General features: G+C 56.9%; 1 protein-coding gene across 1 annotated transcript in view; it reads right to left on the reverse strand.

The window, feature by feature from the left end:
- Positions 1–4981: 4981 nt before the first annotated feature.
- The window catches only part of MCOLN1 (mucolipin TRP cation channel 1), a 15035-nt gene continuing 5554 nt past the window's right edge, over positions 4982–14462 (reverse strand). Inside the window, exons 6-14 of the mRNA XM_074165136.1 lie at positions 13444–13540; positions 13270–13326; positions 12968–13111; positions 10798–10947; positions 10191–10292; positions 9324–9446; positions 7543–7749; positions 5548–5678; positions 4982–5018 (exon numbers count right to left, since the gene is read on the reverse strand). Of these exons, the coding sequence (XP_074021237.1) occupies positions 4982–5018; positions 5548–5678; positions 7543–7749; positions 9324–9446; positions 10191–10292; positions 10798–10947; positions 12968–13111; positions 13270–13326; positions 13444–13540 (1048 nt within the window). The remainder of the gene's footprint in view (positions 5019–5547; positions 5679–7542; positions 7750–9323; positions 9447–10190; positions 10293–10797; positions 10948–12967; positions 13112–13269; positions 13327–13443; positions 13541–14462) is intronic.

A 14462-nucleotide genomic window follows, 5' to 3' on the forward strand; every position in this document is an offset into this window, starting at 1 on the left:
CCCCCCCCACCGGGTGACAAATGCCCCCCCTCCCCACTTTTCCCCCTCCCCCCCGCTTTGTCCCCATTAGCCCCCCCCGGCTGGTTCTTCCCCCTCCCCAGGGCAATATTCCCCCCCCCCCCCCCAGTCACAATTACCCCCCCCAGGACACAATTGCCCCCCCCCCAAGACTGCTACTGGCCCCCCCTAAGATAATATTGCCCCCCCCAACACTATAATTGCCCCCCCCCCCCGACTAATATTGCCCCCCCCCCGGGTTAATACTCCCCCCACAAAGTCCCCCCCCCACCCCCCGGCTAATATTGCTCCCCCCCCGACAACTAGGGGGGGGAGTGATGCTGCCCCCCCCCCCCCCCGAGGTTCTTGCCCCCCCCCGGCTAATTTTGCCTCCTCCCAACTACTATTGCTCCCTATAAACTAATACGTCCCCCCCCCGGCTGTTGCTGCCCCCCCCCGGGGGTTATTGCCCCCCCAAATTGCCCCCCAGAGCGGTTCTGTCCCCCCCAAAAGCCCGAACCACCTCCCCCCAGACCCCCCAGGAGGTATTGCCCCCCCCCCCGGCTAATATTGCCCCCGCCCTCCATGGGCTACTTGCCCCCTCGCAGGCACTATTGCCCCCCCCGGTAATTGGAAGGGGCTGATGCCGCCCCCTTCAAGGTGTTATTGGCCCCCCCCCCGGCTAATATTACCCCCCCCCATGGGCTAATAGCCCCCTCCCGAAAATATTGCCCCCCCCCCCCCCCGAAAATATTGCCCCGCCCCCACGGAAATTGCCTCCCCCGCCCCCCCCCCCCCAGATAAATACCCACCCCCCCCCACGCCCTGGTATTATTGCCCCCCTACGAGGTATTGCCCCCCCACCGGCTAATAGCCCCCCCCCCCCTAGACCTTATTGCCCCCTCCCCAAGCTAATATTGCCCCCCCCAGGAGATACTACCCCCCCCCCGAACTAATATTGCCCCCCACCGGCTAATATTGCCCTCCCCATCGGCTAATAGCCCCCCCCGAAAGTGTTATTGCCTTCGTAGGAGGTATTGCCCCCCCCCCAGCATCATTGCCATTATTACCCCCTCCCGAAAATACTGCCCCCCACTATATTATTGCCCTCCCATGGACTAATAAGCCCCCCCCGGCAATCATTGCCCCCTCCCCATGCTATTATTGCCCCCCCCCCGGAGGGGCTATTGCCCCCCCCCTCGAAAAATATTCCCCCCCCCCCCCCCAACGTTATTGCCCCCCCATGGACTCATAGCCGCCCCCCCCACCATTACTGCCCCTCCCCCGTGCTATTATTGCCCCCCCAAGGGGTGTTACTGCCCCCCCCAAGCTGCCCCCCAGCGCGGCCCTGACCCCCCCAAAGCCCCAACTGCCACCCCCCCCAGCCTATCCATCCCCCCCCCATCCCGAACCCCCCCCCCCGGCCGGAAATGTCCCCCCCCCAGCACTCACGAGCCGCCGGTCGCCGCCTCCCTCCCCGCTCCGGCCCCGGCGGCAGCGGCGGCCCCCGCGGGGTCATGGTCCGTTTAAGGGCGCCCCGCCCCTCGCGGTGACGTCAGCGAGGAGGGGGCGGGGGGACCGCGTCACGGCGCCGCCGCCATGTTGGGAAGGTCAGGCGTAAGGGGCCGGCAAGGGGGACGAAAAGGGCGGGCGCCATCTTGGGTGTGGCGCGGGGGGAACGGGGGGGACAGTAACGTCATCACAGGGCGACGGCGCGGGTCAGAAGGGTGTAGGCCCCGGCGCCATCTTGGGAGTGGCAGGGGAGGGTCTGTCCCCCTCCTCCCCCCATGGGGACCCCGGGGTGGTGGCCCCCCACCTTCAGCCCTGTCCCCCCCAACCCCCCCCATGGACCCCCCCCCGGGGTGGTGCCACCCAAAGCCCCGCCCTTGTCCCCCCCCCGCCATGGACACCCCGGAGTGGTGGCCCCCACCCTGTCACCCCAGGGTGCTGCCCCCCCCCCGGGGGTCCCCACAGCACCACAGACCCCCCCTTTTTCTCTCAAGGCGCTTTATTACCCCTCCCGGGGGGGGGGGGGCACCCACTGTGTCCCCACACGGGGCCCCTGTGTCCCCCCCCACCCCCAAAAACAGGCAGCAAATCCCAGGGTGAGCGACACACCACACCCCCTCTCTCCCCCCCCCCCCCCCCCCCCCGGCTGAGACCGTCACAACTCAGTCCATCGATGAGAGACATTTAGAGCCGTTTTGGGGTGAAATGGGGCCTTCCAGGGGTGAAATTGGGGGGGGGGAGGTGGGAAGAAATGGGGCTTTTTGAGAGCAAATTTTGTTTTAGGGATGAAAAGGGGGCTTTTTGGGGGGTGAAAATGGGGCCTTTTGGGGGTGAAATTGGGGTTTGGGATGAAAGTGCAGCTTTTTGGAGATGAAATGGGGCTTCTTTGGGGTGAAATTGGGGGTTTTTTGGGGTAAAATAGGGCCTTTTGGGGGGTGAAATTGTGAGGTTTGGGATGAAATTTCTTTTTTTGGAGTGAAATGGGGCTTTTGGGGGGTGAAAGTGGGTTTTTTGAGGGGAAATGGGGCTTTTTGGGGGGTGAAACTGGAGCTTTTGGGGGGAAAAATTGAGGTTTTGGGGATGAAATGGTGCCTTTTGGGGTGAAATTTGGGGGTGAAATGGGATTTTTTGGGGATGAAATGGGCTTTTTTAGGGTGAATTTTTGGGGGGGTGAAAGGGGGCTTTTTGAGGGGTGAAAATGGGTCTTTTTGGGGTGAAATGGGGCTTTCTGGGGGGTGAAACAGGGCCTTTTGGGGTGAAATGGGGGCTTTAGGGGTGAAAGTGCAGCTTTTTGGAAATGAAATAGGGCTTTTTTGGGGTGAAATTGGGGTTTTGGGGGGGGAAACGGGGCCTTTTGGGGGATGAAACGGTCTTTTTGGGGGTGAAATTGTGAGGTTTGGGATGAAATCTCTTTTTTGGAGTGAAATGGGGCTTTTGGAGGGTGAAAATGGGGGTTTTCTTGAGGTGAAATGGGGCTTTTTGGGGGGTGAAACTGGACCTTTTGGGGATGAAATGGTGCCTTTTTAGGGTGAAATTTGGGGTTTTGGGGGGTGAAATGGGATTTTTTGGGGGATGAAATGGGGCTTTTTTGAGGCGTAATGGGGGTTTTAGGGGTGAGAGTGCAGTTTTTTGGAGATGAAACGGGGCCTTTTTGGGTGAAATGGGGCCTTTGGGGGGAGAAACTGAGGTATTTTGAGGCGAAATTAGGGGTTTGGGGATGAAATTGGTTGTTTTGGGGTAAAACGGGGCCTTTTTGGGGGTGAAATTCAGGTTTGGGGGTGAAACCGGGGCTTTTTGGGGGGGTGAAATGGAAGTTCGGAGGTGAAAGGGGGCTGGTTTGGGGTGAAAGGGGGCTTTTTTTGGGTGGGGAGGAGGCAGCGGTGCCTGGTTCCAGTGGCTACTGGCCCCGCTCCAGCTCCTCCCATTACAAAATGTGCCCTTGACCCGTCCCCGCAGCGCGTAAACAGCTCCCGGGGCAGGGGGGGGGGTGACATCGGGGGACTGGGACAAGGGACACGTCTCCCTGCCCCAGGCCTGGCCGGAGGCAGGGGGGGGGGGGACGACAAGGGGAGCCACTGTGACCTTTTGTGCCCCCCCCAAATGGGTGCAGGGCTTGGGGACAAGTCCCTGATGGTGTCACGGGGCCACAGGGCTTGGGGACAAGGGCAGGGACGTGTCCCTGATGTGACCATGGGGCCACAGGGGTCCAGCTTGTCCCCCAAAACCCATCTCAGGGGTCCCAGGGCTTCAGGTTGTCCCCAAAAACACGCCTGAGGGCTCCAGGGTGTCCCCAAAAACACGTTCAAGGTGTCCCAGTGGGTGCAGGTTGTCCCCAAAAGCACATCCAAGGGGTCTGGGTTGTCCCCAAAACCACGTCCAAGGGGTCACAGGGCTCCAGACTGTCCCCAAAAACCCATCTGAGGGGTCCTAGGGCTCCAGGGTGTCCCCAAAACCACATCCGAGGGGGTCTGGGTTGTCCCCAAAAACACATGCATGGGGTTACAGGGGTCCGGGTTGTCCCCAAAATCATGTCCGAGGGGTCGCAGGGCTCCAGGTTGTCCCCAAAAACCCATCTGAGGGGTTACAGGGGTCCAGTTTGTCAAAAAGCACGTCCGAGGGGTCACAGGTCTCCAGGTTGTCCCCAAAAACCCATCTGAGGGGTCAGGGTTGTCCCCAAAAGCATGTCCGAGGCATCACAGGGCTTCGGGTTGTCCCCAGAAACACGTCCAAAAGGTCACAGGGGCCCAGGGTATCCCCAAAAACCCATCTGAGGGGTTACAGGGGTCCAGGTTGTCCCCAAAACCATGTCCAAGGCGTCACAGGGCTCCAAGTTGTCCCCAAAATCCCATCTGAGGGGTCACAGGGCTCCAGATTGTCCCCAAAACCACATCCAAGGCATCATAGGTCTCTGAGATGTCCCCAAAACCACATCCAGGATGTCCCAGGACTCCAGGTTGTCACCAAAAACCCGTCTGAGGGGTCCAGGTTGTCCCCAACACGTCCAAGGGGTCTGGGTTGTCCCCAAAAGCACATCCGAGGGGTCGCAGATCTCCAGGGTGTCCCCAAAATCATGTCCAAGGGGTCGCAGGACTCCGGGTTGTCCCGAAAAATCCATCTGAGGGGTCAACAGGGCTCCAGGGTGTCCCCCCAAAAACACATCCGAGGTGACACAGTGGTCCAGGTTGCCCCCAAAAACCACATCCGAGGGGTCCAGGGTGTCCCCAAACCCACATCCCAGGGCCCCCCACTGAGCCCCCCCAGGAGCTGCCCGGCTCCAGTAGCTCCAGTTCAGGACTGGGAACAGCGAGACCAAAATCCTTCAAGAAAAATAACGGGGCCACCAGCGTCCCCCGAGTGTCCCCAAGGGACAGGGGACACTGTCCCCATCCCTCCTCACCCCTGGGGGGCCTCGAGTCGATAAAAGCAGACGATTAAAATAAATTAAAAGCTCACGGAGGGGGGGACCGGGGGGGGATCAGTTCACCAGCAGCGCGTTGTCCTGCAGCGGAGCCCTGTGGGGAGAGAGCACTGGGGGTAAATGGGGGAAAATCCTAGGAATTTGGGCAAAACTGCTTCGATTTTGCCAACGGGACCCAGGGGCGAGGAAAAAAAGACCCCTCGCACCCCAGAAGCAGGAGGGGGGGACGACACAGGGAGCCCACGGACCACCTTGGGGCAGTCCCCATGGGCACAGGGGCATTTTGGGGGGGGGGGGGGTGTGTGTCCAGTGTCCTTCCAGTAAGCCAGGAGCCCTCCCCAGTTAGCCAGAAGCCCTCCCAGTGAGCCCAGGAGCCCCCCGGCGTCCTCCCAGTAAGCCCAGGAGCCCCCCCTCAGCGTCCGCCCAGTAAGCCAGGAGCCCCCCAACACCCTCCCAGTAAGCCCAGAAGCCCTCCCAGTAAGCCCAGAAGCCCTCCTAGTGTCTTCCCAGTAAGCCCAGGAGCCCCCCAGCGTCCTCCCAGTAAGCCCAGGAGCCCCCCCAGTAAGCCCAGAAGCCCCCCCAGTAAGCCCAGAAGCTTTCCCTCCTGCCCCCCCCCAGCTCACCGCTCGCAGCAGCAGAAGAGGGAGCAGGATGAGGGGGTGTCGCTCCGGAATTTGCCCGATTTGGGGCTGTCTTGGCACTGGGCGATGAAGGCCTGGAGCTCAGACACGGGGGGGTCACCCTCGCACTGGTGCTGGGGGGGCCAAGGGGACACAGGAAGGTTGGTCTTCGGGTTCCCCCCTCCCAAAAAAAAAAAATAAGCCCAAACACCAGTTTCCCACCCCAAAAACCAGGCCCAAACCCCAGTTCCCCTCCAAAGCCAGGCCCAAGGCCCAGTTTTCCCACCCAAAACCCAGGCCTAAGGCTCAGCGCCCACTCCCCACCAAAACCAGGCCCAAACACCAGTTTTCCCCCCAAAACCAGGCCCAAGGCCCAGGTTTCCCCTCAAAAAAACAGGCCCAAGGCCCATTTCTCCCCCCAAAAAACCAGGCCCAAGGCCCATTTCTCCCCCCAAAAAACCAGGCCCAAGGCCCAGGTTTCCCCTCAAAAATAGGCCCAAAACACAGTTCCCCTCAAAAAACCAGGCCCAAACACCAATTTTCCCCTCAAAAACCAGGCCCAAACCTCAGTTTTCCCCTCAAAAAACAGGCCCAAACCTCAGTTTTCCCCTCAAAAAACAGGCCCAAAACACCAGTTCCCGCCCCCGAAAAAGCAGGTAAAATCCCCAGTTTTCCCCTCAAAAAATAGGCCCAAACCCCAGTTTTACCCCCAAAAACCAGGCCCAAGGCCCAGTGTCTGCTCCAAAACACCAGGCCCAAGGCCCATTTCTCCCCCCCAAAAAAAACAGGCCCAAACCCCAATTTTCCCCCGAAAAAACAGGCCCAAGGCCCAGTGTCTGCTCCAAAACACCAGGCCCAAGGCCCATTTCTCCTCCCCCAAAAACCAGGCCCAAACCCCAATTTTCCCCCCCAAAACCAGGCCCAAACCCCAATTTCCCCTCAAAAACCAGGCCTAAATCCCAATTTTCCCCCCAAAAACCAGGCCCAAACCCCAATTTCCCCCCCCCAAAACAACAGGCCCAAACCCCAATTTCCCCCCCCAAAAACAACAGGCCCAAGCCCCAATTCCCCCTCCCAAAAAACAGGCCCAAACCCCAATTCCCCCTCCCAAAAAACAGGCCCAAACCCCAATTTCCCCCCTAAAAAAAACCAGGCCCAAACCCCAGTTTTCCCCCCCAAAAAAACCAGGCCCAAACCCCAGTTTTCCCCCCCAAAAAAACCAGGCCCAAGGCCCAGTGTCTGCTCCAAAACACCAGGCCCAAGGCCCATTTCTCCCCCCCCCAAAACCAGGCCCAAACCCCCATTTTCCCCCCAATAAACAGGCCCAAACCCCCATTTTCCCCCCAAAAAACAGGCCCAAGGCCCAGTGTCTGCTCCAAAACACCAGGCCCAAGGCCCATTTCTCCCCCCCCAAAACCAGGCCCAAATCCCAATTTTCCCCCCAAAAACCAGGCCCAAACCCCAATTTCCCCCCCCCAAAACAACAGGCCCAAACCCCAATTTCCCCCCCCCAAAACAACAGGCCCAAACCCCAATTCCCCCTCCCAAAAACCAGGCCCAAACCCCAATTTCCCCCCAAAAAAAACCGGCCCAAACCCCAATTTCCCCCCCAAAAAAAACAGGCCCAAACCCCAGTTTTCCCCCCCCAAAAAAACAGGCCCAAGGCCCAGTGTCTGCTCCAAAACACCAGGCCCAAGGCCCATTTCTCCCCCCCCCAAAACCAGGCCCAAACCCCAATTTTCCCCCCAATAAACAGGCCCAAACCCCCATTTTCCCCCCAAAAAACAGGCCCAAACTCCCATTTTCCCCCCAAAAAACAGGCCCAAACTCCCATTTTCCCCCCAAAAAACAGGCCCAAGGCCCAGTGTCTGCTCCAAAACACCAGGCCCAAGGCCCATTTCTCCTCCCCCAAAAACCAGGCCCAAACCCCAATTTCCCCCCAAAAAAACAAGCCCAAATCCCAATTCTCCCCCCCCACTCCCCAGCCCCCGCCCCGACCTTGATGGTCTCGTAGGATCCGGTGATGAGGGCGATGAAGAGGCTGAGGACCATGAGGGTGAAGAGGCCGATGAAGGAGTAGAGGTAGACCTGGCTGAAGAGCCAGACCAAGGGGTTGGTGGGCTGCACCTCGGCGAAGGTGACGAACATGTCGTCCCCGTTGACCAGGGAGAAGAGGCACTCGGACACCATGGAGAGGGAACGGAACTGGGGGGGGGGGGGGGGGGGGGGCACACAAAAAATGGGGAGAAAAGGCACCGTGTCACCTCCTGGGGGGGTCCCGAGAGAACCCTCCCCCCACAGCCAACGTCCCACCAGGCTGTGGCCAGATTTAACCCTAACACACAGGAAATTATTCATTATCGATATTATTGTTATTAATGTCATCGTTATTGTTGTTGTTGTTTGTGTTACTATTGTTGTTATTATGACTTAAGAGTAATTCAATTTATTTAACGTCGATTTTTTAATGTAATGATCGCTACAGAACTATATATTCACGTAATGAATTAAATATTTAGACATACTTATAATAATAAATACTGTAAAATAATAAATAAATACTGTAACATAGTAATATAAAATATACTGTATAATAATATATACTGTAAATAGTAATTATAATAACAAATAAATGTAATACTAATTACAAATTAATTATAATAGTGAATCAATTTATTAACAATGAATAAGTATAATAAGTAAATAAATGTAACTATATATTGGTATCTAATATATAGATATTGTAAATAATACTTACAAATATTTGAATATTATCATATATATTTATAATAATTTAGGTTCGTTTATATTATTGCTAAGATTTCCACTATATTTTTATATCATTTTAATCTTAAAGAATAATTTTAAAGAAATTTATCTTTCCTTTTTTATATTATTTATTTATTTTAGGTTTAATTCTATTATTTATTTATTTAACTTATTATTTATTTATCTTTCCTTTTTTATATTATTTATTTATTTTAGGCTTAATTCCATTATTTATTTATTTAATTTATTATTTATCTTTCCCTTTTTATATTATTTATTTATTTTAGGCTTAATTCCATTATTTATTTATTTAATTTATTATTTATCTTTCCCTTTTTATATTATTTATTTATTTTAGGCTTAATTCCATTATTTATTTATTTAATTTATTATTTATTTATCTTTCCCTTTTTATATTATTTATTTATTTTAGGCTTAATTCCATTATTTATTTATTTAATTTATTATTTATTTATCTTCCCCTTTTTATATTATTTATTTATTTTAGGTTTAATTCTATTATTTATTTAATTTTATTATTTATTTATCTTTTATTTATTTTTTATATTAATTACATTATTTCTGACATTTCTACTGTTATAATAACAAAAATACTTATAATATTTAATTATGATGATTATTATAATATAGAGTTATAATCACATAGATTTACATTATTTCTAATATTTCTACTATTATAATTATTATAATACAGTTAATACAATAAATTACCTAAAGGATAAAGATAGTAAACAAAATTTAATAGTAATTCATAATTTATAACACTGATATATTATTAAACATATAATTTTACTATAATAAAATTAAATAATATTTATTTATTAAATATTAAATAAAAGGGACCATCCTTAACCCCCATTACTAAAAAGGGGACCATCTTCCCCCTCCTCTCCCCCCCCCAAGTCCCAAGAGGGGACAACCCGGAGGTGGGTGAAACACCCCCCCCCCACCCCAACCCGATGCCCCTCCCCCGGCCATTGGCCACCAACCTTGACGTGATACGGGCCCAGGACTATCCAGCCGCAGAAGCAGTAGCCCAGGTAGATGACGGCCACGCAGCAGCAGAAGCGGATGACGTTGGGCAAGGCCAGCCGGAGGGTGACGATGAGGATCTGGGGGAGGAAGATCAGGGAGGGATCAACCCCAGCTTCCACCTAAGGTGTCACCAGGAGGAATCTGGTGGAGGAAGATCCACCAAAGATGCCACCAAGAGGGTGACGATGAGGATCTGGGGGAGGAAGATCAGGGAGGGATCAACCCCAGCTTCCACCTAAGGTGTCACCAGGAGGAATCTGGTGGAGGAAGATCCACCAAAGATGCCACCAGGAGGGTGACGATGAGGATCTGGGGGAGGAAGATCAGGGAGGGATCAACCCCAGCTTCCACCTAAGGTGTCACCAGGAGGAATCTGGTGGAGGAAGATCCACCAAAGATGCCACCAAGAGGGTGACAATGAGGACCTGGGGGAGGAAGATCAGGGAGGGATCAACCCCAGCTTCCACTTAAGGTGCCACCAGGAGGCATCTGGTGGAAGAACATCCAGCAAAGGTGCCACCAGGAGGGGATCTGGTGGAAGAAGATCAGATGGCATCCACCCCATCTTCCAAAGGTGCCACCAAGAGGGGAGCTGGTGGAGGAAGATCTGGTGGCATCAACCCCAGCTTCCACCAAAGGTGCCACCAGGAGGTGACCCAACAGCAGTTGAAGGACCCTTATGTCCTCACCGGGACCATGGGGACACGCAGGAGCTGGAGGACGAGCCCAGGCCTTGGCCAGGAGCTCAGACAGAAAATTGTCCCCTGGGCGCCCGGTGTCACCCCCCCACCGGTGTCACCCCCCACCCCGGTGTCACTCACATTGTACTTTCGGAAGAAGGTGAGGTACCGGATGACACCCCCCCAGACCAGGAGGGTGGAGGTGCCCAGGAGGATGCTGCAGACGTCGTAGTCCGAGAAGTTCTGTGGGGACAGGGGTGGCACGTCCCCAACATTGTCCCCAACGTCCCCCCCAACACTCCCAATGTCCCCAATACTATCCCCAAACCCTCTGGTGGCATCTAGGACATGCCACCTTCCTGTCCCCAATGTCCCAAACTTGGGCCAGGAACCCCTGAGGAGCCATGTCTGTCCCCAAACCCTCTGGTGGCATCTAGGACATGCCACCTCCCTGTCCCCAATGTCCCCAACTTGGGCCAGGAACCCCTCAGGAGCCACATCTGTCCCCAAACCTGTCACCTCCCTGTCCCCAAGGGCTCTGGGGGTCCCCAACTTGCGCCAGGAACCCCTTGGAAGGCACGTCTGTCCCCGAACCCTCTGGTGGCATCTAAGGTGGCTTCACCAGGGCAAGACAAGGCCTTGCCGGGGGTGGCCCATCGGGTGGCTCGTCCCCCACCGCGTGGAAACATCCCCTTGCCCGGAGCTTGGGGACACCCGGGGGGGGTTGGTGTCCCCTTTGTCCCCCCACCTTGGCCTCGATGCCGATCTTCATGAGTGTCCCCAGGAGGGTGAGGACGTCCCCGAGGACCAGGAGGACGTACCAGCCGTTGAGGAACTCCATGCGGTCGCTCAGGGCCACGCTCCGCCCGTGCCGCCGGTGGAAAAACCGGCTGAATTCCTGGGAAAAGGGGCAAAAACCGGAATCCCAAACTGGGGGGGAGGGCAGGGGGTGGGAAGGGACCTCTGGCCACCACCATCCCTCCTCCCAGTTCAACCCACCCCGTCCCAACACCCGTTGGGGACGGGTTTGGGACATCTCCAGAGACGGAGACACACACACACACACCCCCCCCGCCCTCTGGGCAACCTCTTCCAGGGCTCCGTCACCCTCATGGTGAGACGGACCTTCCCGTCTCCCAGTTTGGGCCAGTTGCCCCTCGTCCTGTCACTGGCCACCACTGGAAAGGACTGGTCCCATCCTCCTGACCCCACCCCGCCAGCATCGATGAGGTCCCTCCTTGGTCTTCTCCAGACCAAAAAGCCCCCAGTTCCTCAGTCTTTCCCCATCAAAGAGATGTACTAGCCCCCTTCGGCATCTTGGTAGCCCTCTGCTGGACCCTCTCCAGCAGTTCCCTGGCCTTCTGGAACTGGGGAGCCCAGAACTGGTCCCGGTGCTCCAGATGGGGCCTCCCCAGAGGAAAGAGGGGGATGACGTCACTCCACCTTCTGGCCACCCCAGGAGACCACTGGCCATCTTGGCCACCAGGGCACCCTGCTGGCCCGTGAGCAACCTGGTGGCCACCAGGACTCTCAGTTCCCTCTCCACAGAGCCGCTTCCCAGTAGGTCACTCCCAACACATACTGGTTTGGGGGGTGATTCACCCCCTTGGTGGAACTTCATGGGGTTCCTCTGGCCCCAACTCCTGGCCAGTTCTCACTGGTTGGTGGCCCAGCCTCCTGGTGGGCCACCCAGTCCTCCCAGTTTGGTGGAACATCTCCCCAGAGCAGGGCAGAATCCCCTCCTTCAACCTGCTGGCCACCCCAGGAAACCACTGGCCATCTTGGCCACCAGGGCACCCTGCTGGCCCATGGGCAACCTGGTGGCCACCAGGACTCCCAGTTCCCTCTCCACAGAGCTGGTTACCAGTAGGTCACCACCAACACATACTGGTTTGGGGGGTGATTCCCCCCCCTGGGGGAAGGACCCTCCACTTTGCCCTTGGTGGAACTTCATGAGGTTCCTCTGGCCCAACTCCTGGCCAGTTCTCACTGGTTGGTGGCCCAGCTTCCTGGTGGGTCACCCAGTCCTCCCAGTTTGGTGGAACATCTCCCCAGTCTTCCCAGAGGGGTCTCCCCAGAGCGGGGCAGAATCCCCTCCCCATTGACCTTCTGGCCACCCCAGGAGGCCATCGGCCTTCTTGGCCACCAGGGCACATTGCTGGCCCACGGGCAACCTGGTGGCCACCAGGACTCCCAGTTCCCTCTCCACAGAGCTGGTTTCCAATAGGTCACTCCCAACTCGTACTGGTTTGGAGGATGATTCCCCCCCTGGGGGCAGGAGCCTCCACTTGCCCTTGGTGGAACTTCATGAGGTTCCTCTGGCCCAACTCCTAGCCAGGGCTCGCTGGTTGGTGGCCCAGCTTCCTGGTGGGTCACCCAGTCCTCCCAGTTTGGTGGAACATCTCCCCAGTCTTCCCAGAGGGGTCTCCCCAGAGCGGGGCAGAATCCCCTCCCCATTGACCTTCTGGCCACCCCAGGAGGCCATCGGCCTTCTTGGCCACCAGGGCACCCTGCTGGCCCACGGGCAACCTGGTGGCCACCAGGACTCCCAGTTCCCTCTCCACAGAGCTGGTTACCAGTAGGTCGCCACCAACACATACTGGTTTGGGGGGTGATTCCCCCCCCTGGGGGCAGGAGCCTCCACTTGCCCTTGGTGGAACTTCATGAGGTTCCTCTGCCCAACTCCTAGCCAGGCTCGCTGGTTGGTGGCCCACGTGGTGACCCAGTCCTCCCAGTTTGGTGCCACCAGTAAAGGTACTGGGATGGGGGGAAGACACTCTGTCCCCCTCCTCCAGGTCCTTGTTGAACAGGACTGAACCCAGGAATGACCCCGGGGGACCACCATTAGCCACCGGCCTCCAACTGGGGCCACGGAAAGGGGGTGTCCCTGAGGTGTCCCCGAGGTGTCACCAACTCACCCGCTGCAGCAGCAGCCCCCGCAGGAGGGAACGGGCGCAGAGGAGGAAGGAGAGGGAGCAGACGAGGATGATGAGGATGTCGAAGAAGAGGCGGAAAGAGTTGTCACCTGGCAGGGAGGAGGGGTGACAGGGGACATTGTCAACCTTCCTCACCCAGGTGTTGGTTTTGTTTTTGTGGGTTTTTTTTGGGGGTGGGTGGGGGGGACACACACACACACACAAAGACACCACTTTTTGTCACCCCTTTTATGTGTCACCCTCGTCCCGAGACGCTGGGGTCCCGGCACTCCTCGATGGCCCGCCCGGTTCTCCAGCCAGATCCTCACCCTCCCGCTGTGGGCCTTGTTGTCGAAGGTGATCTGGGGATAAACGGGGGGACACGGTGACACCCCCCACACTCACACCTACACCCCGGGGATGGGGGTTCATCGGGGTGTGTGGGGGGGTGTGGGGGTGTGTGTGTGTGTGTCACTCACGGTGACGGCGAAGGTGTAACAGTCGGGGATCTCGTCGTTGATGATGGTTTGGATGTTGATGGCCTTCAGCTTGAACTGGATGGTGACGTTGATGAGCCTGGGGGGGGGGACACAACACACGGGGGGTTGGGGGGGGGGGACAAGGGACATATGGGGGGGGCACGGGGTGGGGGGGAGGGAGGGTGAAGGGGGGGAAAGGGGGGACATGGGGGGACAGAGGGATATAGGAGATATGGGGGGGAAAGGGGGGGGATGGGGGGGCACAGCGGGGGGCAGGGGAGACAGAGGGGTTGGGGGGGCATGTGGGGGCACGGGGGGGGACATGGGACATATGGGGGGGCACGGAGAGGAATATAGGGGGAAAGGGAGGGTGAAGGGGAGAAAAAGGGGTGGGGGGACGTGGGGGGACACACGGGGGGACATGGGACATATGGGGGGCACGGGGTGGGGGGGGAAAGGGGGGACATGGGGGGGACAGAGGGATATAGGAGATATGGGGGGGGAAGGGGAGGGGGAATGGGGGGCACAGCGGGGGGGCAGGGGAGACAAAGGGGTTGGGGGGGGCATGGGTGGGGCACGGGGGAGGACATGGGACATATGGGGGGGCACGGGGTGGGGGGGGAAAGGGGGGACATGGGGGGACATGGGACATATGGGGGGCATGGTGCAGGGGGGGCACGGAGAAGAAGATGGGGGGAAAGGGAGGGTGAAGGAGGGGGGAAAGGGGAGAAAAAGGGGTGGGGGGACGTGGGGGGACACACGGGGGGGACATGGGACATATGGAGGGGGCACGGGGGGGAAAGGCGGGACATGGGGGGGACAGGGATAGAGGAGATATGGGGGGGCAAAGGGGGGACACGGGGGGGCACAGCGGGGGGGCAGGAGAGACAGAGGAGTGGGGTGGGGGTGCATGTGGGGGCACGGGGGGGGACATGGGACATATGGGGGGGCACGGGAGGGGGCACGGAGAGGAATATAGGGGGAAAGGGAGGTGAAGGGAGAAAAAGGGGTGGGGGGAC

The sequence above is a fragment of the Numenius arquata genome, chromosome 33 (assembly GCF_964106895.1).
Source record: "Numenius arquata chromosome 33, bNumArq3.hap1.1, whole genome shotgun sequence".
NCBI lineage: Eukaryota > Metazoa > Chordata > Aves > Charadriiformes > Scolopacidae > Numenius > Numenius arquata.